The 23,848-nt window shown below is 37.2% G+C and overlaps 1 protein-coding gene across 5 annotated transcripts in view; it reads left to right on the forward strand.

Annotated features, from left to right (window-relative positions):
• The first annotated feature begins 1,819 nt into the window (after positions 1 to 1,819).
• LOC112392265 (zinc finger protein 566) overlaps positions 1,820 to 23,848 on the forward strand; it is a 31,166-nt gene continuing 9,137 nt past the window's right edge. Inside the window, exons 1-4 of one of the 5 annotated variants that reach the window (XM_024733907.1) lie at positions 1,820 to 3,053; positions 12,135 to 12,196; positions 15,349 to 15,475; positions 15,776 to 15,874. In XM_024733907.1, coding sequence (XP_024589675.1) covers positions 12,188 to 12,196; positions 15,349 to 15,475; positions 15,776 to 15,874 — 235 coding nt within the window. In that variant the 5' untranslated portion in view covers positions 1,820 to 3,053; positions 12,135 to 12,187. Of the gene's footprint in view, positions 3,054 to 8,981; positions 9,050 to 12,134; positions 12,197 to 15,348; positions 15,476 to 15,775; positions 15,875 to 16,946; positions 16,960 to 23,848 lie in introns of those variants that run through there. The other 4 variants (XM_024733908.1, XM_024733905.1, XM_024733906.1 and 1 more) reach the window with 4 other exon arrangements.

Genomic DNA, 23,848 nt, shown 5'->3' on the forward strand with positions numbered 1-23,848 from the left:
GAAGTCAAGGAAATTGTCAAGAATGGGGTTGTGATACCTTTCTGAAAAGAAATGTGATGAACACAAAAATCTTGGATATGCATCATCATAACTAGATCTGTAGGATAAAATCCCAGAGGTGGGATTGCTCAGTCAAAGGATAAATGCGATTGGAATTTTGAAAGATGCTGCCAAATTGCCTTCCAAATAGTTTGTACCAATCAGCAGTCCCTCTAACAAGGTAAGTTTTCAAATTTGGGGAATATTTGCCATTCAAGTCTATAAGAAACAGTATCTCTACATAGTTTTAATGGCATTTATCTTCTTATGAATGAGGTTGAGTGTATTTTTGCATACTTGAGAACAATATGTAGACTCTGTTCTGAGTATTTTTTGTTAATCTCGTTCTGTTTTTATTGGGTTGTTAGTCTTTTTTGTTTAATCAATTTTTTTGAGTGCTCCTTATATACTAGGGAGATTAGCTATTTGTAACAAAAAATGCAAATTTTTTCCAGCTTGTCACTTTAACTTTTTTTTTTTTCATGTAGTAGCAATGATTCTCCTTTTACATCTTGATTTTGGGATTTTGAAGTTGGGAAGGCCTTCCTCATTCCATGGTTATAAATTAATTTAAGTTTTCAGACTTTGTAATTTATTTTTTTGTTTAAGTTTTAAGTTTTGACCCATTTGGAGTTAACTCTGGATTCAGTACATGGCATAATCTATTTTCTTTTTTCCAGAAAGGCTACCAAATTGTTCTTATTACCATTATTGAAAAGTTCATTTTTTCCAACTGATTTGAGATGCCCCATTCACCAGACACTACAATTCTTTATTTGGTTCCATTTTTGATACTCTGTTCTGTTCCACTGGTCTGTCCAGTCAGATAACTAGCCCGCATTATTTCAAATCTTGAAGTTTTAGGGTATCTTTTGTGATCTGGTAAGACTAGCCCCAACTACCTCCCACTGCCTTTTTTTCCCCCAGATATACTGTCTATTCCTACCTTTGTCATTCTACTTGAACTTTAGAATAAGCCCTATTTAGAAAAATATATTATTTTCAATGGGATCATATTAAATTCATAAATTAATTTTAAATGACATGTTGATGATGTTAAAGATTTCTATTCAAGAATATGGTATAACTTTTCATTTGTTAATTCTTTGTGTCCTTCATAGTGTTTAAGTTTTTTATGTAGGTTTTATTTATTTATTGCTAAGATAATTCTTAAGCATTTTCCTATTCCAAGGTTTTGTTTGTACATATGAAGTTTATTTACACGAATTTTATACCCAACAGCCTTATTTTCCCCTTTTATTTAAAACTACATTAAAAGTAACTGTAGTAAAATTCTTGGAGAAAGTATCTTTGCAATTAGAAGCAATTTATTTCTACACCTAGCAAAATCCACCTGGCCTGGGGGTGGGGGGTAACCCGGAAAAAAAATTTAGTAAATCCATTGATCTGACTAGGCTCCTTGAAGAACTTTAAACTTAAATTCCTTGATCTCTCTAGACCATGGTGTTTTCATCAGAAAATGGGAATAACACTCCCTAATTCATTTCTCTGCTTGTTTCCAATGGCCGATACTGCCCATCAAACTTTAAAGTCATTTCTTAGTCCAAGACTTCACAAATCAGCTCCCTTAGACCTAAACCCCTCCCCCAGGACATTAAAAGAACACGTAAGATTGAATGGCTATGACTCCAGGGTCTGGGCTCTAAGCAAGAGCAAGCACCCCATTAAAAAAAAAAGAAAATAGAAAAAAGTTCCTTTCAAACCGACTTTCTTTTTAACGAAAGCGCTGTTTTTATTTCTATTCCATGATTGACGCTTCTGGTTTTACATAAAAGTCAAGCTTTCAATAATTTATTAGCTCAGTTACGTAACCTTTCTCCCATCAAATCTAAAAAAAAAAGAGAGAGAAAATGCTTCCAGATCTATCCTTCTTGTTATTGTTTTCCAATGAGGCTCAGGGATTATTTTCCAATATACAATCCCAGTCATACATACGGTGATACTCATTTAAATTATCAATGACACAGACACACACATACAATTCTGTTCCTGCCCCTCTCTACTACCCCCAACACCCTAAGTCACACACATCCGGGCTTTCGTTACTTTGCCTCCTGCACAACCTGCCTCACCGCCCCCTCATTCTCCTCACTCCCCGACTACCACCGAGAAATCAGTAAGTAGCACAGAACAGCATCAACCCCCTTCGCAGCATCGGAAACGCATCCCGTTTTGTTTACCCCTCCCTGTTTCACGTTTAGCGATTCCTCCCCCTTCAACCTCCCCAATATCTTTGCAGGTTCCTGGTTTCCTCCCCTTTGTCCTCCCTGACTAGATTTGGGTCTCAGAAGCTCAGGTCCCAAAAGCCCTCTGCACCGAGGAACCCACAAACCAAACTCATGCCCGAAAAGCCAAAACGGCGACCCAGGATGCCTACGCACTCCTTGGGCGCAGTGACACTCCCAGAAGTCTCCGGGGTGTGACCAAGCGCAGGCTATGAAGAATCAAGACGAATTTCAAACGACCCATCCACCGCTTTTCCTGCTCCCTGACTACATTTCCCAGAAGGCTCGCCTGTGCAAATTATCTCCCTTTGCGGACTAGTTCTTTTCTTCCAGAGCCTGTTCAACTCCAGGGGATAGTAGGGCGGGCCCGGAAAGTCCACTTTCAAACGCTTCAGAGTGAGCTTCTTTGGGAGTCACGGCCCGAGGCTGAGCCAGGCTCCGTGAGGCCTCCGATGCGCGGTTTGATGACGGAATGCAATCCTTTCGGCTGGGTCGCAGCTGAGCTCTGAGAGGAATCCGAGCGGCCGGCGGTCATCTTGCTCACCGCTGCGACGTCTCTGACTACACTTCCCAGAGGACTTCTCGGCAAGAACGTTATTCTCGCTTGAATTCAGCCTCAAAGTCACGCGCTGGCGGGACCCTCAGGTCTGCACGGGTGACTGTTCCAGTCCTGTGGAAGGTTGTGCTGCTTTGGAAGCTTGGAAGACCTGAAGGGCGGAACCAGAGGAGAGGGCGGGACCGGAGCCTCGGCTTTGTACCGCTGAGGGGGTGAGTTTGAAATTGTGTGATTGTGTCTGTGTAGTGGTATGTGATGAATGAACGCGTGATTGTGTCTAGCTGTTCCTGTAGTGAGCGTGTGTGTGATTCCAGTGATAATCGTGTGCAGCAAATCTGAGAGCCTGTGACTGTGCTGGTGTGATGGGATGCGACCCAGTGATGTGCGTGTGATCACGTGCGGCATTGTATGTCGGGGTGTGAGGAGCTTGTGACTCGGTGGATGTGATACCGTTTGTCCCCGTAGAGGGGTGTGACTGTGCGACTGTGGGCTGCAGAGTACACGTGGGGATACCTCTGGATACTGTGTGGTTTTAATCTGTGGTTAGTGTGACTGTGACTGTGCGACCATGTGCAGGTGTGCAGTGCCTGTGACAGTGCCGGTTGTGAATGACTGTCCTCTTGGTAAATGTGTGATTGTGCTTATGTGACCATTTGAGGCCCTGAGTATGCGACCCTCTTGTTGGGTTGTGGGTTATCTCTAGCTGTATGTCACCATGGTGATTTAAGTCTGTGTGTGATTATGTTTGTGTGACTGGCTAAATGTATGAAGTTTTTTCGCTTATGTTTACCTCTTTAAGCATTATACTGTAGTTTCCCCCCGTTTTTAAACTTTATATGAATGCTGCCTTACTGTCTTTTATCTCTAACTTTGCTTATTTGTGCAACTATGTTTTTGAGAATTATGCATATTAGATCTAATAGTGGTTCATTTGTTTTCCTTGCTATATTGTATTCTATCCTTTAAAGTATACTACTATTATTCATCCCTTCTAGTAATGATGGACATTTGAGTTATTTCTAGTTTTTCACTTTATAGGCTATGCTGCCAGGAGCATTCTTTACATAGGGTACAATGCATGAGTTTACCTACCAATCGAGTTGCTAGGTCATATATCTTCCACTTAACCAAATAGTGCCAAAATATTTACAAAAGAGGGTGCCAGATTTATATTTGCACAGCAGTGTTTGAAAAATCTCATTGCTCCATGTCCCTACCAAAACATGGTTCTGATAGTTTTTTAAAACGTTTTTGTGACATATAGCACATATACAGTAAAGCACACAAATCTTCAGTATACAGCAATAAAACAGTTTCCTAGATCAACATAAAGAACTTTGCCAGCACCCCAGAAGTTTCCCTCATGCCCCTTCCCAGTTATTCCTCTCCCAGAATCAGTATTCAGAATTCTATAACCATTAATTAATTTTACCCATTCCTGAATTTCATATATAAATGGAATTATATGGCATGTGTTCTTTTATGCCTGGCTTCTTTTGTTCCACATTATGTCTATGAGATTCATCTATGTTGTTGAGTGTAATTGTACTTAGTTCTCATTACATTTCGGGGTATACTGCAATTTATTAATTGATTACACTGTTCAGGGACATTTGATATTTTCTATTTGGGGCTATTACGAATTGTGTTGCTGCTGTGGTTCTACTGTGGTTTTGGTGAACACGTAAATGCTCTTCTCTTGAGTAAATATTTAGGAGTGGAATTGCTAGATCATTGGGCAGGCATGTTTAATGGATACTACCAATATCTCATGTTGTACCAATTTACATTCCATCCAGTAATGTATGAGAGTTTCAGGTGTTCCCCATCGTTTCCATTATTTGAAATTATCAGTCTTTCAACTATTCTGGTGGATGTGTAGTGGAATTTAATCACAGTTTTAATTTGCATTTCCCTGGTGTGTAATGATGTTCAGCACCTTTTCATATCTTTACTGGCTATTTGAATATCCAATTTTTAAAAGTGTTCTCTTGTCCTTTTAATTTTTTTCATTAAAAAAACTTTTTATTTTCATATTGTAAACATAGTGCAAAGAATTCCAATATACTCTTCATTCAGGTGTTCACAGTACAATTATGAAAACCAGGAAATTTACCCTGATACAAGACGTTTGCTAATTTACAAACCTTATTTAAATTTTGCTAATTGTCTTATCAGTGCCTTGTTCTGTTCCAGAATCCAATCTAAGTTCCCAGATTGATTTAGTTGTCTTGTTTTGTTAGTCTCCTCCCATCTGACATAGTTCTTTAGTCCTTTTTATCTTTTATGACCTTGACACTTTTGAGGAGCACTGGCCAGTTATTTTGTAGAATGTCTTTCATTTGGATTTGTCTGCTGTTTCCTCGTGACTAAATTTAGACTATGCATTTTTGGCAAAAAGATCACAGAAATGATGTTGTGTTCTTCTCAATGTGTCATATCAGGAGTTATATCAGTATATCTCATTACTGGTAATGTTAACTTTGATCACTTGGTTAAAGGTGGTGTCTGCCTGGTTCCTCCTTTGTAAAATTACTGTATTCCTCTTTTTATTTAATAAGTATCTTGTGGGAAGGTGCTTTGGGACTATGCAAAAATACTGTTTCTCATTATACTTTCACTCATCAATTTTAATATCCATTGATAATTCTTTTTTTTTTTCTTGTGGTACGCGGGCCTCTCACCGCTGTGGCCTCTCCCGTTGCGGAGCACAGGCTCCGGACACGCAGGCTCAGCGGCCATGGCTCACGGGCCCATTCGCTCCGCGGCATGTGGGATCCTCCCGGACCGGGGCACGAACCCGCGTACCCCGCATCGGCAGGCGGACTCTCAACCACTGCGCCACCAGGGAAGCCCCACTGATAATTCTTATCTGTAACAATTATTACTGTGATGTTTGCCTAGTGGTGATTTTCCCTTTCCATAATTCCTTCTACATTTATTAATTTAAATTCTAGTGTAAAGAAGAGTTGTCCCTTATTCCTCATATGTTTGTTCAATTATTTATTTATGAACTCATATATATATATATTATTCTATGCGTTCATAATCTATTATTGTTACATATTTTGTTGCTCAAATTGTCCCATATTTGGCCACTAGGAACTCCTTCAGTTTGACTTCTGTGTCCTTTCAACATGCCATTATTTTTTTGAGCACTGTCTTACTTTCTGGCACCAATATGTTCCAGGCTTGTATTTTTCCCTCCACTAGCCCTGGAATCAGCAATTTCTCCAAGGAGCCATGGTTTCTTTTATTGGAGAGTGGATTTATAAACCAAGCTCTGGGCACTTGGTGTGCTCATTTCTACCTGGGTGTAATTCCTCTAGTTCCTGGCAACGGACAGAGCTAGAAAATAAGCAAATGTATATACACACATCTCTATCTATCTATCTATCTATCTTTATTTGTATATATTTAAAAACCACCAGTTCATACTTTCAATTCCAGTCCAATACCGTGGGATTCTGTCAAGAACTGTGAAGTATCTGAGATTTTACCCTACTTATAAGTTAAAAGTTAGCTTGGGCAGCTTCATGGATGCTGGTAGAAGACATGAGATTTCGAGTCAGAGATGAAAGTTTCCTGCTCATGGTGGTAGAAGTAGCCAAAGTATCAGTATTTTCCTTGCACTGGTTCACTTGCACCCATAGGGTGATGCACAATACACAGGTATTTATGTGCTCCCTTGAATTTAGGGAACCTGGATCTTTTATAATGGGTAATAAGCATGCCTGGCTTTTGCTCTAGAGAGAGACTATCTCTGTCCTCCAAGGCTGTTCATTATGTAAACATCTTGCAGAAATTATCCAGAATAATAGCACTTAGTCTCTGATCTGGCAACATGTGCAGAAACATGCAAGACTCATGGAGGATTGTCTTCTTTGAGGTTTGGCCATTTCCTTATTTGTGACTCTTTTCTCCAACAGTGAGAAACCTGCTTCTTAGTATCAATAATTTTTTTACATATATCCTAGAATGTATATAAAGTAGTTGCAGAATTGCTAACCCATACTTATGTAAAAAATAAATGTACTAAGTACAGTAAAGTGTTTGTGTGCAACTTTTTTGTTCTTTAACTTAAACTTATATAGTCAAAACTGTTTCCAAAGTTACTCAATTTAGTTTTCTTCACTACCCTCTTCAGTATAGTTTTGTTACTCATTTTTCCTACATTTAGCTTTGTGTGTTACACTTTGGGTTCCTTCACATCCTGGTTGATTGTAACATGTCATAATATTTTGAGTATGAAAACATTAACATGGTTCCTGCCCACTTCTTGTACATAATCAGTCTCGTTAGTTTCTGTTTTTATCCTTCTGGTATTTCCTTTGCACAAATGAGCAGATACAGGTACTCTTTTGAATGACCTCTTTTTTTTTGCATTAAAGATAACATATTCTAGGTACTCTTTTGAACATTGCTTCTTTCACTTAATGACATATCCTGGACATTATTCTACTGCAATTCAAAGAGATACTAATAATTCTTTTTTACAGCTACATAATATTCCAGTATATGGATTTAATCATAGTTTATTCAACCACTCTCCTATTATGGGAATTTAGGTCAATATTTTACTACTAGAAATAGCGCTGCAATGAATACTTTGTATGTATGTATTTTTGTATTGCTGGAGGTGTATCTTCAGAGTAGAGTCCTAGAAGTGGGATTGCTGGGTCAAAAGGTAGGTGTGTACGCAGTTTTGTTAGGTATTGCTAAATTCTCCTTTAGAGCTGTTGTACCAGTTTTCATTCCCACTTGCAGTGTGTAAGAGTGCCTCTTTCTCCCCACAGCCTAGGAGCAGAATGTGTCCTCATGCATGCCTTTTGTTTTTACCAATCTAAAGCATGAAACATAGTATCTCGGTGTTGTTTTCTAATTTATTTAATTATGAATGTGCTTGAACATTTTAAAATCTTTTTTTGTGATTGCCTATTTATATCTTTCCCCATTTTTCTAGCAGTTTTTTAGCACTTTGTCTTTTAGGGTTAGTGGTTTTTTTATATCTTGAAAAGAAATCTTCGATTATTCCCAAGGTCTTGAAGATACACTCCTATGTTTTCTTTTAGAAGCTTTATAAATTTATCATTCACATTTAAGACTGTGATCCATATTGAATTAATTTTTGTGTATGGTGAGAGGTAAGGATAAAGGTTATTTTTTTTCCATTCAAGTACCCAGTTGTTGCACCACTATTTTATTGAACATACCATCCTTACCCATCTGAATTGAAAGGAGCTTTTATCATAAATCAGGTGGTATTATAAATGTGGCTCTCTTTCTGAACTGTATTCTTTTTTACTTTTTGTCTTTTGGCAGTACCACTGTCTTGAGATCTGTAGTATTAATCCTCTGACTTTTTTTCTTTTTCAAGAAATCAATTTCCTGTAGATGTTAGAATCAACTTGTTAATTCTCACCAAAAAAGAAAAATCGTTGCTGGGATTTTGTTTGTGTATCTATTTGTTAATATGGGAAGAATTGACATCAATATTGCATCTTCCAACTATTAAATATGGCTTATATGTACATTTGTTAAGGTCTTTAATTCCTCTCATCAGTTAGCTATGGTTTTCAGTGCACATCTTTTGTAGATTTATACCTGGGTATTTGCACATTTATTGTTGAAATTGTAAACAGTATTTAAATTTTGAAAAATTTCCAATTGCTGCTAAAAGTACAATTGCTTTTTGTATTTGTCCTTGTATTTAGCATCTACAAAAACACCTATTGTAGATGCTATTTATCAGGTTGAGGGAGTTCTCTTTCTCATTTGCTAAGACTTTTTTACATTAATGAGGACTGAATTTAGTTAAATGCGTTTTCTGTGTCTATGAAAGGATCAAATGTGGTATTGTTTATTATTAATCTGGTAAATTATGTTGATTTTCAAAAGTTGAACCAACCTTTTATTCCTGAAATAAACCCTACTTAGCCATAATTTATTACATTTTCCCCCCAGTGGGTTAGATTTGCTAATACTTTTTGTAGAATTTCTGCATGTGTGTTCATGAGAAATATTGGCCTATAATTTTCTTTTCTTCTAATGTCTTCATTAAGTTTTGGTTTCAGGCTTACATTAGCCTCAGATGAGTTGGGAAGAATTCCTTATGTTCTCTTTTCAATACATTGTAAGACTACAGTTAATCCTTAACTTTGGAAGAATTCACTGATGAAGCTATCTGGGCCTGAAATTTTCTTGATAGGTAAATTTTAAATTATGGAATCAATTTAACTTTTCAGCTATTCTGTTGTTTCTGTTTGTTTTGTCAGTTTTGGTATTTTTTCCAGGAATTTGTCCATTTCATCTAAGCTTTCAAACTTAAGAACATAAAGTTATTAGTATTCTCTTATTATCTTTTTAATGTCAATGCTATCTTTAATAATGTTCCCTTTTTCATTCCTGATTTTGTTTATGTTATCCCTTTCTTTTTTATCAGTGCTGTTGGTAATAGATCTTTCATTCCTCTGGGTACTATCAATAATTTTTCCTTTCTCTTTGGTTTTCAGCAGTTTGACTCTGATATACTTGGTTGTGGTTTTGCTTTTGTTTTGTGTGTTTGTTTTGTTTACCTTATCTATTATTCTTCAGGTTTGCTGAGCTTCTTGAAACTTGTTGAGACTTTTAATCAATTAATCTATTCAAATTTTTTAAAAATGTTTTTTAAATTGAAAAAATTTTTTTCAGATCAGTCTTCCCCATAGGCTCTTTGGTTGTTGTTTAATTTTTTATTTTAATTTTATTTATTTTTTTTATACAGCAGGTTCTTATTAGTCATCAATTTTATACACATCAGTGTATACATCTATTCAAATATTAATTCCTCTCCAATCTCTTCTCCTTCTGAGACTCCACTTAACGTTTGTGGTAGATCTTTTAACTGTGTCTCGTGTGTCCTTTATACTCCTGTTATTTTTTTTCTCCTGCACTTCATGTGGATATTTTTTGTTGGATTGTCTTTGAGTTCAGTGATCCTGTCTTCTGCTTGTCTGATCTCAAAACCATGCAATGACTTCTTTGTTTCTTTTTTTTTTTTTTTTTTTGTTTCTTAATTTGCCGAAATTTTATGGATTTCAATTCTGTTTAGTTTCTTCATCTTATCATCCATTTGCCTATCTTTTCCTTGGTTGCCTTTAACATTTTAATTATAGCCATTTAAAATTATTTGTTTGCCAACTCCAGTATCTAAATTGTCTTTGGTTCTGCTGCTGTTTTCTGTTTTTATCTCCTTGCATGTCTAGTAATCTTTAATTGTATGATAGATATTGTGTCTAAAACAACCATGGGGACCAAAGCCAGCTACTACCTACTTCTAGCCTTCTCATTATATAAGAAAAATTAAACTGCTTTTCAGGTCTCTATTACTAACAGACAACTACAGTTCCTAGCATACAGGAAATTTTCAGGGTAATACTGGGAATATTTAATACATTACATTTTTTTAAATTAAAAGAGGTGTGTTATTTAGAAGAGTGCAAAATTCTCAAAAATTTTAAATCACTTATTAGATTGTAAGACTCTCTTCTGTGTAGTGGTATCTTTTGGCAGTGCTCCATGCCCCAGGTGTGGTCACATTGCAAATATATGATGGTCTTGGCCACAGAGATTGTTGGCTTTAAAAGGGAGGAGCAGATCCTCCAGATGCAAGAATTCAGCCTGGGAGGATACCATCTGGGGCAAAGATGAAGAGGGTTGGGAATGTGACAAACATAGTATGGAGTTATTGAAGTGAGATGTTTCCTGCCCATTCTGCTTGGAAGGTACAGCACTTGAGGAAGTCCCTTTAAAATCAGGGAAAGACCAGGAAGAGAGACCAGAAAGGGGGACTTAAAAGTGAGGCGTATAGCAGAAGGAACTCTTTTCAAGTCTTTCTGGATTACTGTTGATTCTTTAGTATCAACAGTGCCCTCCACAGTCCCCCCTTCTTCTTTTAGCACAATACCTGGCATGTAAGAGGCTATGTGGTTTTTAAAAATACTAAGAACTTAGTAAGTAGTAATAATAGTTATTTAAAGGAATGCCTTCAGGTTTTAAGGAAGAGGCATTTGTGGATTACTTTGGTTTTCATTTCCTGGAATGTGCTTACCTGTGGGGGAATGCAGTGAGTAACTAGGGGTAGAAGTAGCCATTAAATAATTTATAACATGATACCATGGTGTTACTTCCTGAGTGGTTTTACATGAAATTATTGATAAATTGTTTGGTGATCAAGGAGCTTGGTATATATAGAGGATGCTCACTGCCCTTTACACTTTTATAATGCTCAGTTTATTACATTCCTATATCCAATAAACAAAAAACCACAAATTTTCTTAAATATTTAAACTTCGATGACAAATTCAGTTACTCCCCTTAAACAGTTTTAGACTTCTGTTAGTATAGAAGCACACAGAATATACACAATTATTATGAATTTTATTACTATACTTATAGTCAAAAGCTATTCTAAAGCATCAGTGATGTGGGTTTAGTCCATTTCTATGTTATTTCTGTAGTTTTAAACTCCTTTATATTGTTATGATAATTTTAGTATCTTCCCCAAATTACTGTAAATTCTGTAAAATTACTTTGTTTGCTTTTCTGGATTTCAGTTTTCTTAAGTCAAGGCTCATTAACCCCAAAAGTCTTCTCAACTAGGCAAGATTAGAGGATCTGGTTTATCAACTAGATGTTTCTTGGTCAGGACTTGGGACCTGATTGTACAATCCAAGATCATTGAAAATTGGTTTGACCAATGTATATCCAAATTAAAATGCATATGATCAACTTTTAGGAATTAATCATTCAGAATTTATATACAGGTAAAATGATATATGTACAAGAATATATATCACAGCATTGTTTGTTATAGTGAAAGACTGGAAACAACCCAAATGATCATTGGCAGCAAATTGGTTGAATGAATTAATGTGTATTCATTTAGCATAATCCAATGTAGCTAAGAGAATTATGTACCTCTGAATGTACTAGTTGGGATCTGGTCCAAGATATATTAAGTAAAAATAGTAACAGTGTGTATAATGTGCTATAATTTGTACTTTTAAAAAGTACATCTTTGTGTGTATATGTGTATATATACAAGCTATGTTTCTAAGCCATGTCAAGTTGTCCAGATCTATCTGGCTCTAGTCAAAGCTTGAGGTTTCTGGAGTAGGGGATAATGAGAGATTTGCCCATTCTTCTCACTGATACCCCTCAACTGTTTGTGTAGAATGAACAGAGGGGAAATGATCATTCTGGGAGCTATGAGGCAAGTGGGGTCTTATATAGCTTCTTTGTGTTTCCTCCAGCTCTGCCTTTTTCCAGAAGAGGAACCCAGAGGAAGACTGCAAATATCAAAGCCATGGCTCAGGTGAGATACTGTTTCTTTTTGCTCAAATAGAGTCATTTTTACCCAATACGTGTAAATATTTGCTTTCCTCATCATGAGCTTTTAGGTGTTTTAAAAAAACAACTTTCAGACAGTTTAGTTATAAGCAATGTCAAAGTTCTCTTACTCTTGCTCTAAAGAACAGGTCTCTAATAAGCCAATTCAAAAATTTCTCTCTTGGTGGAAATATTTATAGAAAAAATAAGTGGTTAGATAATCATTGTTGGAAAAAAGGAAGGAATGTTTGGTTAAAGATCTTTATACTCTTAAATTACAGATAACTGTTAGAGGGCTGAGGGGTAGCTAACAAGTTCCTCTGAAGGGGTCTTAATCAGATTAAAATCCATTAAAAAATTGCTTATGGAGTTCATCAAGTATCTTTATTTGTTCCCACAAATTGTTAATTACATAATGTAAAAACAGTCTGACTGAGACCAGGTTTGGAAGAAAGTTTTTTTCACTGGTTAACATGGTCCCCCTTCAGGAACCTGACCCCTATTTCCTCCTAAACAACCCAGTGCCCTCCACAGTGCCCCCTTCTTCTTTTAAACAGTGTTTACAAATTCATTTAGTAAGTCCTTCAGCATCTTCTATCAGAGTTGTGTCAGAAATCTTGGTAGAACAGAAATGTGTTTTCCGTTTGTCAATCTAATTTGCTTTGGACAGTGATTTGATAGGATGGAGATGGGTAATTAGGGGCACCTCATAGGGAAAAGCCCTGATCATCTCCATAGACCTAGGTTTTCCAGTAAGAAAGTATGTGGAATGGTTTTGATTTCATTCTTAACACACAGAAAGATCTCCTATGTATGAGACTTTCAGGTTTGAAGGTATGACTGGTGGTTGGTACAAAGCTCTGACACCCTACGAGATCATCCATGATAGACATCAGTAATGCCATTGTGTGAAACTGGATCACGTTCTGCCAATTTCCTGTCGTTCGGAACAAAGGAAATTTACAGTTGAGCAATGGGCAGTTTTAGGTGAGATTGGGCCAATGTTGGGAAAGTCATTAAACATCACCTTCAGCCTCAACGTCTGAAAGCAAAGAAGTTGTCATTTATGTCCGTATTATAGAATATTATTCAGTGAAAAATATATGCTTATGGAAAGAATTTAACAAGGAATAACTTATTATACAGTAGTGTGACATTAGAATGGATCAGTCTTGAATTATATGCAAATTTAAAATATTTTTTAAAGTCATATTATACATGTTCAGAAGTAAATAGTGCTATTTCAATTTGGCTCCACTACCAGTTCCACTCCCAAAAGGTAGCTGCCCTCAACTCTTGAATATTGATAATCAGTTTTACTCATTATCTCCTGACTTACTGCAGAGTGGAAAGGACATTATACTTACATATTGCACCCTTCATTTCCTCTGATTCTGTTATTATATCACAATTTTTGGTTAAATCAATAGTGTACACATTCTTAGGACTGCAAATATCACTCACTGCTGAGCCAACTCATGGCTTTTTTCTGTTACAACCTTTCATTTTTCCTGGGGTTAACTGCTTTCTTCCCCCCATTTTCTTAGTTGTCCATGTATTTACATCCAAAATCTCCAGAATCACTGCCACATGCCAATCAATACGTTTTCCATCTGGTCAAACACATCAATTCCTTTTGAACATGCGTCCCTATTCCCTTTTTCACCCTGCTCCCATCTAGTTGCTCTCTAGGTCTGTTTCCCAAAGATTTCCCTTCCCCCCCACCCCCGGATTTTCCTTCACTGTTCTCCCATGTTAATTCACTTATTTCTTGAATCCCATGTCTTCCTCTTTTCTAGTTTACTCTCTGATTTTGGTGGAGCACAGCCTCTGGTAGTTTCCTAAGAAATTGTGCTGAGTCGTTCCATATCTAGGAATTTCTTTTTTCAATTGTCACAACAGAATGAAAATTTGGTTATAGATTTCTAGATCAGAATTTCTTTTCTTCATCAGCATATTGAATTGTTCTTACCAGTTCTTGTTTTTAGAGGTTTTCTTAAGAACACCATTGCCTCTCTGGTTCTTTTTTTTTTTTTTTTTTAATTTATTTTTAATTATTTTTTTGGCTGCTTTGGGTCTTCGTTGCTGTGCGCAGGCGTTCTGTAGTTGCGGCGAGCAGGGGCTACTCTTCATTGCAGTGCGGGGGCTTCTCATTGCAGTGGATTCTCTGTTGCAGAGCACGGGATCTAGGTGCGCAGGCATCAGTAGTTGTGGCACATGGGCTCAGTAGTTGTGGCTCACAAGCTTAGTTGCTCCGCAGCATGTGGGATCTTCCTGGCCCAGGGCTCAAACCCGTGTCCCCTGCCTTGGCAGGAGGATTCTTAACCACTGCGCCACCAGGGAAGCCCCGCCTCTCTGATTCTTGATGGCTTTTGTCCAACCTGCTTTTAATGTCTTCTTTTTATCCCTTATTCTGAAATTTTACTTATAGCTATTTTGCAAAAGATAGTCATATATATTCATAACATATTACATGACAAGCATTTGCTAGTTGTTTGTGTATACTATTTCATTTAATTAGGAAACTCATCTTGGCTGGATTTTGTACCTTCCCAGACTTACTTGGATAATGGAAGTGTCCCATTATACACAGGCAATTTCCTTGGAGGAAACAGATGACGTGGAAGCTCGGTGATTCAGTCCTGCTTATTTGTTTACAGTCCTCCAGATGCATCCCAGACATTCAGCCCCACTCTGTATGCTTGCTGGTTTTCACTTCTTCTAGCTTTATTTTAATTAATTAATTTATTTTAATAAATACATTTATTTATTTTTGGCTGTGTTGGGTCTTCGTTGCTGCACGCAGGCTTTCTTTAGTTGCGGTGAGCGGGGGCTACTCCTCCTTGCAGTGCCCGGGCTTCTCACTGCGGTGGTTTCTCTTGTTGCAGAGCACGGGCTCTAGAGCGCAGGCTCAGTAGTTGTGGCACACGGGCTTAGTTGCTCCGCGGCACGTGGGATCTTCCTGGACCAGGGATCGAACCTGTGTCCCCTGCATTGGCAGGCAGATTCTTAACCACTGTGCCACCAGGGAATTTCCTCTTCTAGCTTTATTTTTTTCTTCTCTCTTTCTGTCACAAAAACACTTATGTTTATTAATCCAATCTAATTTTTAACAATTTAACATGGTTGTTGTTCCAGGAGTCAGTGATGTTCAGTGATGTGTCCATAGACTTCTCTCAGGAGGAGTGGGAGTACCTGAATGATGATCAGAGAGATTTATACAGAGAGGTGATGTTGGAGAATTACAGCAACCTGGTTTCAATGGGTAAGGATGTCCATAATAATTCAGATTCTGCCTTGAGAAGGTCTCCTTCTTCTGGTGTTATACTCACCTACCTTTCAAGTAACCATTTGGATTTCTACAGCTTGTTTCCAGAGGAATAATTTTAATACTGTAGAGTTAGAAAGAGGAAGCTGCATTGAGTTATGAGGGAAGTTTCAAGTCCTCTGTTATGTTTCATAAATCTGTTGTATCTTTCTTTGACTCTTTCTTAATAATGAAGGGACTGGATTTGAATTCTGGGACATTCTCATCATAAACTTATCTCATTACTTCTTTTGTAAGCAGGACATTCTATTTCTAAACCAGATGTGATCTCCTTCTTGGAGCAAGGGAAAGAACCCTGGTTGGTTGACAGAGAACTAACAACAGACCAGTGGCCAGGTAAGTGAGGCATGGCAGGTAATGACCCAATTGGTCAGTGGAGAGACTGCACCTTTGAGATGAAATCTGGGAAGCTCCCCTTAAAAACTTTAGGCCTGTTGTGCAAAAGTAAGCCTTTTCAGCATGACCTTTCAAATGATCTTACCTTTTCCCCTTAACACACTCCACCTGCTCTTCTCCTCGTGTACTTCTGTCCCAATTCTAAACAACTGGTGCCCTCCTCCACATTCTCTAATAATATTCCTTTCTTTCCAAATTTGGATCTACTTCCTTATCAGCTTCTCATCCTCTTTTGTATTTAGTCTTTAAAAAGCATCACTGTCTCCTGAAATATTTTTTTTTCTACATTACCAAAGACTTATTTCCTTTAGGATTTTTAAGATACAGTAGCTCATACACTCATTGATTCATTCATTTACTGATTTTCTAATGTGTGTGAGGTACTCTACTAGGTACTGAAGAGATTAAAAAACAAATAAGCAGGAATTCCCTGGTGGTCCAGTGGTTAGGACTCCATGCTTCCACTGAAGGGGGCATGGGTTCGATCCCTGGTCGGGGAACTAAGATCCCTTAAGCCACATGGTGCAGCCAAAACTGAAAAACAAAAAATGAATAAGCAATTTCAGAATTTATAGCTTAATAGGGATATTATATATAACTCCTAAAATGTAGAAGCACCATAAGTGAGGTTAAAATAGGGAGCCCAGCAGAAAGTGAGGGCTAAAGAGGTAGAAGAAGAGTTGATCACATAGATGTCATAGAGGGAGATTTGAGCATGCATGTCATTGACTTTAATGGAAAAAAGGAAAAAAGGCTCTGTGCCTCCATTGAGAGCTTAGTGCTAGCAAAGATAAATTAAAAAAAAAAAAAGGAAAAACCAAGACAGCACATTCCTTAATTCAGTATATGTTTTTAAAAAAAAATTTTTATTTTATATTGAAGAACAGTTGATTAACAACGTTGTGTTTGTTTCAGGTGTACAACAAAGTGATTCATTTATATATATACATGTATCTATTCTTTTTCAAATTCTTTTCCCATTTAGGTTATTACAGAATATTGAGCAGAGTTCCCTGTGCTATACAGTAGGTCCTTGTTGGTTACCTGTTTTAAATATAGCAGTGTGTACATGTCATTCCCAAACTCCCAATTTATCCCTCCCCCCCTTCCCCCTGGTAACCATAAGTTCATTCTTTAAGTCTGTGAGTCTATTTCTGTTTTGTAAATAAGTTCATTTGTATTATTATTTTTTAAAATTCCACGTATAATTGATAGCATACGTTATTTGTCTTTCTCTGTCTGACTTCACTTAGTATGATAATCTTCAGGTCCATCCATGTTGCTGCAAATGGCATTATTTCATTGTTTTTAACGGCTGAGTAATATTCCATTGTATATATGTACCACATCTTCTTTATCCATTCATCTGTCGATAGATCAGTATATGTTTATTGAATACCTGTTGCATGCCCAGCACTACTGTCAACCTGAGGTTACAGCAGTGAATAGAATGTGCAGACTCTCTATTTCCAGAGTTTACCCTCTGGTGCAGGGAGAGATACACAAATAAATGAATATATAATATATAATCATGAGTGCTGAAAAGACAAACAAGGTGGAGAAAGGGGATGAGGTGGGTGCTATTTTATGTGACATGGTACAAGAAACTTTTTCCAATAAGATGACATTGGGACAGAGACCTGAAGAAGTATAGCTGTAAATCATTGTATGTGATTACTGGGAGGAAGAACATTCCAGAGAGAGGAAGCCAAACATTCAAGGGCCTGAGGCAGGTATGCATTGGCTGTGTGTGAGGAGCAGCCAGGAGGCCAGTGCTTCATCTATCCCAGTTGTTGTTATTAAAGTATTTTCAAATCCAAGACTTCATGTCATTTCACCCTTGTATAACCTCAATATGTAATTCTAAAAAATATGGAAATTTTCTCCCTTATATAACTTTAATGCTTTATCATCCCTAATAACTTTTACACTGATTTCTTGGTACACTGGATTGTTTTAGTGTCATTCTACTGAGTACTAGTGAGAGTGAACATTTTCACCTTAATGGTGCTACTGTTTTTAACTTGTTGGTGCTATATTTTACACTTTTTATCTATTACTGTCCTAAGTTTTTCAGTCAATTTTTATGGACTTTATGAAATAAAAACATTATATACCCATTTCCACAGGGTGCTTTTTACTTTTTAAATTTTAATTTGGATTGGCATCTTTAAGTGTATGCTTTAATGTGTCTGTAGTCAGCTCTTCTGTGGTTACTACAGTTTCTAATTTTAGAAAATTAACTGACTTCTACAAACTTCATAGATATTTTGTTTTTAAAACATTTTTCTGCTATTTTCAATAGCATTTAAATCCATTTTAAAGTTCTTTTACAATAAGCTGTAAATTGAGAGTCCAAATCAGTCCCCCCACCCGTGCCCCCATACCTTATTTTAGCACCGTTTACTGAACAGCTGCTTATATCATCATTGTTTTATCTGCCTGTTCAGTTATAAGTTCTGATTTATGTTAGCTTGTATTTCAGGGCCTCTTTTTCTATTTCTTTTATCCATCTATCCACTTGTACCTGCAGAGATAGACAGGCGCAGGAGACAGTTTAATATATTTTAATTCTTTTTATTGGAAATTATCTCAAGTACAGAAAACTAACAAACTATAGGCAGATATTCAAACAGTTATAGAATGAATTCTCATGGAACCATCACCCAGGTCAAGAACTACAACACTATCAGCACAGATCTCTCTTTGTCCACAGTATCTTTGTGTCCCTTTATACTTTTACCACCTAAGAGAGCCACACAATTTTTTATAGTCAGAGTTGATTCATTTGATTATATGAATATACCACAGTTTATTTTTCAGTTCTACTTTTCATAGGCAGTTAGGTTGTTTCCAGTTTTTGACAGTTATAAATCACTACTATGAACATTTTCTATGTTACTTGAAAAGGATAGAAATGAATGGATCATAAGACATCATATCTTTAGCTGTCCATTTTTCAACTTTTCTTTAATGCTTATACTAGTTTACAATCCCATCAGCAGTATATAGGAGCTCCCATTGTTGCACATGCTTCCTAATGTATGGTATTGTCAAACTTAGATTTTTACCAATTGCTGAGCATATAGTGATACTTTAGTGTGGTTTAATTTGCATTTCCCTTTTTACTGATGAGTTTGAACACGTTTTCATATCATTATTCGTCTTTTGAAATTCTTCTTTAGTCAATTGCCTGTTTGTCTTTTTTACCTGTTTTTCTGTTAGATTGCCTGTATTTTTCTTAGTGATGTGTAAGAGTTCTTTATATATTTTGCTTATGAGTATATTCCATGTTCTAAAAATTGCTAATATCTTCTACTCTGAATTGTTTTTTAGCTCTCTTTATGGTTTCTTTTTGTGAACAGAAGTTCTTAATTTTGGTCAAATTTATCAATCTTTCTTTTGTGCTTCACACTTATTAGGACTTATGTAAGAAATTCTTCCTTGGCCTATATTTGAATCTTATATAAACAGATCATGCTATCTGTACTTTTAGTCCTGTTTAAGAAACCTTTGCTTACCATAAGACCATAAAGATATTCTCCAATGTTTTCTTCTCGATGTATGATTGTCGTTCCTTTATAAACTTTTCTTCTAAGGGGCTAAATTTTTACTCTAATATTCAGGTGTGGTTACCTTTATTCTGCCATATTTTGCTTCTGGTTGTATTTTTAAATCTGAGGAGTTATATCTGTTTCTTGTGATAGGAAATCCTTGGCAGTCATCTCTTCAAACATTACCTTGCTACCATTTCCTTTTCTTTCTTAAGCTCCTATTAAACAGACATTAGAACATCTGAATCACCTCCAATGGCTTAAACTCTTCATCTCTTTTTCCATTTATACTGCCTTTACGTAGAATTCCTTGCCTCGATTTGTATTGATTCACTAATATATTCAGTTATGTGTGACCTTTTGGCTCTTCAGCTTATCCACTGTTTTTTTTTATTAGTATAGTTATTTATAAAATATAGTACATGCACAATAGGATATATATAACATTTAACTAACATAAAATTATAAGATAATAACATGTAAATCTCTAGATTTGCATACACAAGAGATTTGCTAGGAAATACACCTAGGAATATAATTGCTGGGTCTTGGCATACATTCTTTTTTTCTTTTCCCCCACCTTTAAAGAGTGATTTTTATTAAACTTTTTAAAGTTTGCTTTAAAAAATCAGTTAACCTGTTGGATCCTGATATCTCTAGATAGTCACTTCAAGTCTCTATTCCACTTAGCTTGTATAGACATATAGCCAAAAAAGAGGGTAAAGTCCTCTGGGGCTTTGTCGGAGAATTTAGTGGACATTAAAACACACCAGACAGGCTGTGTGGCCCAGTTGACTTTAAATAGGCATACTTTCTTATTCAGCTTTACCACGTAATACCAAACTGTTTTCCAAGTGTCTGTATCACCATCTTTCCCTGTAACTGATACTGTAAGATTTTTTTCATTTTTTAACAATTTGATTGGTGAGTATAAAATCTCATTTTGGGGCTTCCCTGGTGGCACAGTGGTTAAGAATCTGCCTGCCGCAGCCGCATAGCACAGGGAGTTCAGCTCGGTGCTCTGTGACCACCTAGAGGGGTGGGATAGGGAGGGTGGAAGGGAGACGCAAGAGGGAGGGGATATGGGGATATGTGTATATGTAGAGCTGATTCATTTTGTTATACAGCAGAAACTAACACACCATTGTAAAGCAATTATACTCCAATAAAGATGTAAAACAAAAAGTATCTGCCTGCTGGGACTTCCCTGGTAGCACAGCGGTAAAGAATCCGCCTGGCAATGCAGGGGACACGGGTTCGATCCCTGGTCCGGGAAGATCCCACACGCCGCGGAGCAACTAAGCCCATGTGCCACAACTACTAAGCCTGTGTGCCACAACTGCTGAAGCCTGCATGCCTAGAGTCCATGCTCCACAACAAGAGAAGGCACTGCAATGAGAAGTCCGTGCACAGCAACAAAGACACAATGCAGCCATAAATAAATAAATAGAATAGAATCTGCCTGCCAATGCAGGGGACATGGGTTCGAGCCCTGGTCCGGGAACATCCCACGTGCCACGGAGCAACTAAGGCCATGTGCCACAACTACTAAGGCCCACGCGCCTAGAGCGCATGCTCCGCAGCAAGAAAAGCCACCGCAATGAGAAGACCGTGCACTGCAACGAAGAGTAGCCTCTGCTTGCCGTGTGCAACAATGAAGACCCAACGCAGCCAAAAAAAAAAATCTTATTTCATTGTTTTAAATTGAGTTTTCCTGGTTACTGTTGAAGATGATTATTTTTCCACATGTTTGGCCAATAGTGTCTCTTCTGTGTAATGCCATTTTTTTTTAAACTGCTATCTCTCCCTTCTCTTAATTGCAGTAGCTGACCCTATGCTCCATTTCATCTGATTTGATAATCTGCACTTTTTTTTTTAAGATTTATTTATTATTTATTATGGTCCGGGAACATCCCACGTGCCACGGAGCAACTAAGGCCATGTGCCACAACTACTAAGGCCCACGCGCCTAGAGCGCATGCTCCGCAGCAAGAAAAGCCACCGCAATGAGAAGACCGTGCACTGCAACGAAGAGTAGCCTCTGCTTGCCGTGTGCAACAATGAAGACCCAACGCAGCCAAAAAAAAAAATCTTATTTCATTGTTTTAAATTGAGTTTTCCTGGTTACTGTTGAAGATGATTATTTTTCCACATGTTTGGCCAATAGTGTCTCTTCTGTGTAATGCCATTTTTTTTTAAACTGCTATCTCTCCCTTCTCTTAATTGCAGTAGCTGACCCTATGCTCCATTTCATCTGATTTGATAATCTGCACTTTTTTTTTTAAGATTTATTTATTATTTATTTTATTTATTTTTGGCTGTGTCGGGTCTTAGGTGCAGCACACCGGATCCTCGTTGAGGCATGCAGCATCCTTCACTGTGGTGCACAGCCTCCTCACTGTGGCACGCATGCCTTTCTCCAGTTGTGGTGTGCAGGCCTTCTCCTCTCTAGTTGTGGCATGCAGGCTCCAGGGCACATGGGCTCTGCAGTTGTGGCACGCGAGCTCATCAGTTGTGGTGCGTGAGCTCAGCAGTTGTGGCGTGCGGGCCCAGCTGCCCCGTGGCATGTGGGGTCCCAGTTCCCCAACCAGGGGTCGAATCCACATCCCCCGCACTGTAAGATGGATTCTCTACGATTGGACCACTACAGAAGTCCCTATAATGCCATTTTGATCATTTTTTTATTAGACTATTTGTCTTTTTCCTAAAATTTATAGGAATTCCTTATATATTTTCTAGGTACTAATTTTTCGTCAGTAGCATGTTTTATAGACATCTTTTCCTATTGTAGCTTATTTATTCATTTTCTTTATGACATCTTTTGATGAACAGTAATCCTTTGTGTTATTATGGTTACATTATATATTTAATAGTTAAATTATATATAATTATATAATTTTATATAATTATACATAATTATAATTATATAAGTTTATTAAAAAATTCTGCTTGTTTTCCTTCACAGGCTTCACACTTTTGGGGTCATAAGAAACCTTTTCCTAGCCCCATTTTCTCCTGTTTTTTCTTCCAAGAATGTTTATGTTTTTACTTTCTTATTAAAGCCCTGTTAAGGTACCTGGAGTTGATTTTCACAAATGGTATGAGATCAGTTATAATTTTTTCCCCGTAGAGAAAACAAATTATTTTTGCCCCACTGAATGAAGAGTCCATTTGTTTTCCACTGATCCACAGTCACATATTAAAATTCCATGTATACATAGGTCAGTCTTATTCCATTGGCCTTTTTATCTGTACCTGTCCTAATTACTCTTGCTTTTATCAAGAGTCCTGATCTCTGATGGGACAGGTCCCTCCACCTTTTTCTTCAGAAGTATTTGGTTATACTTGTCTTTTTGGTCTTCCATATAAATTATAAAATTACATTAAGTAAAATTTCATTTATGTTGTTTTTTTGTCAACATCCATTCATGATAAAAACTCTGAACAAAGGGGGAACATATCTCAACATACTAAAGTCCATTTGTGACAAGCCCACAGCTAGCATCATACTCAGTGGTAAAAAATTGAAAGTTTTTCCTTTAAGATCAGGAATGAGACACGGATCCCCACTCTCACCACTTTTATTCAACATAGTACCGGAAGTCTAAGCCAGAGCAACTACGGAAGAAAAAGAAATATAAGTCATCCAAATCAGAAAGGAAGAAGTAAAACTGTCACTATTTGCAGATAACATGATATTATATATAGAAAATCCCAAAGCCTCCACTAAAAAAAGTTAGAATTATTTATTTAATTTTATTGAAGTATAGTTGATTTACAATGTGGTGTTAATTTCTGCTGTACAGCAAAGTGGTTCAGTTATACATATATACATTTTTAAAAGCACTATTTCTTCTTTATGTTTTCTTTTTTAAAATATTTTCTTTTATTTATTTATTTTGTTTGGCTACGTTGGGTCTTCATTGCTGTGCGCGGGCTTTCTATAGTTGCGCCAAGTGAGGGTTACTCTTCGCTGTGGTGTGCAGGCTTCTCATTGCAGTGGCTTCTCGTTGTGGAGCACAGGCTCTAGGCATGTGGGCTTCAGTAGTTGTGGCACGCGGGCTCAGCAGTTGTGGCTCACGGGCTCTAGAGCACAGGCTCAGTAGTTGTGGTACATGGGCTTAGTTGCTCTGTGGCACATGGGATCTTCCTGGACGAGGGCTTGAACCTGTGTCCCCTGCATTGACAGGTAGATTCTTAACCACTGCGCAACCAGGGAGGTCCATTATTTTACTATTCTTTTCCATTATGGTTTGTCATAGGATACTGAATATAGTTCTCTGTGCTATACAGCAGGACCTTGTTGTTTATCCATTCCATATATAATAGCTTACATCTGCTAACCCCAACCTCCCACTCC

Source organism: Neophocaena asiaeorientalis, unplaced genomic scaffold, assembly GCF_003031525.2.
Source record: "Neophocaena asiaeorientalis asiaeorientalis breed wild unplaced genomic scaffold, Neophocaena_asiaeorientalis_V1.1 scaffold280, whole genome shotgun sequence".
NCBI lineage: Eukaryota > Metazoa > Chordata > Mammalia > Artiodactyla > Phocoenidae > Neophocaena > Neophocaena asiaeorientalis.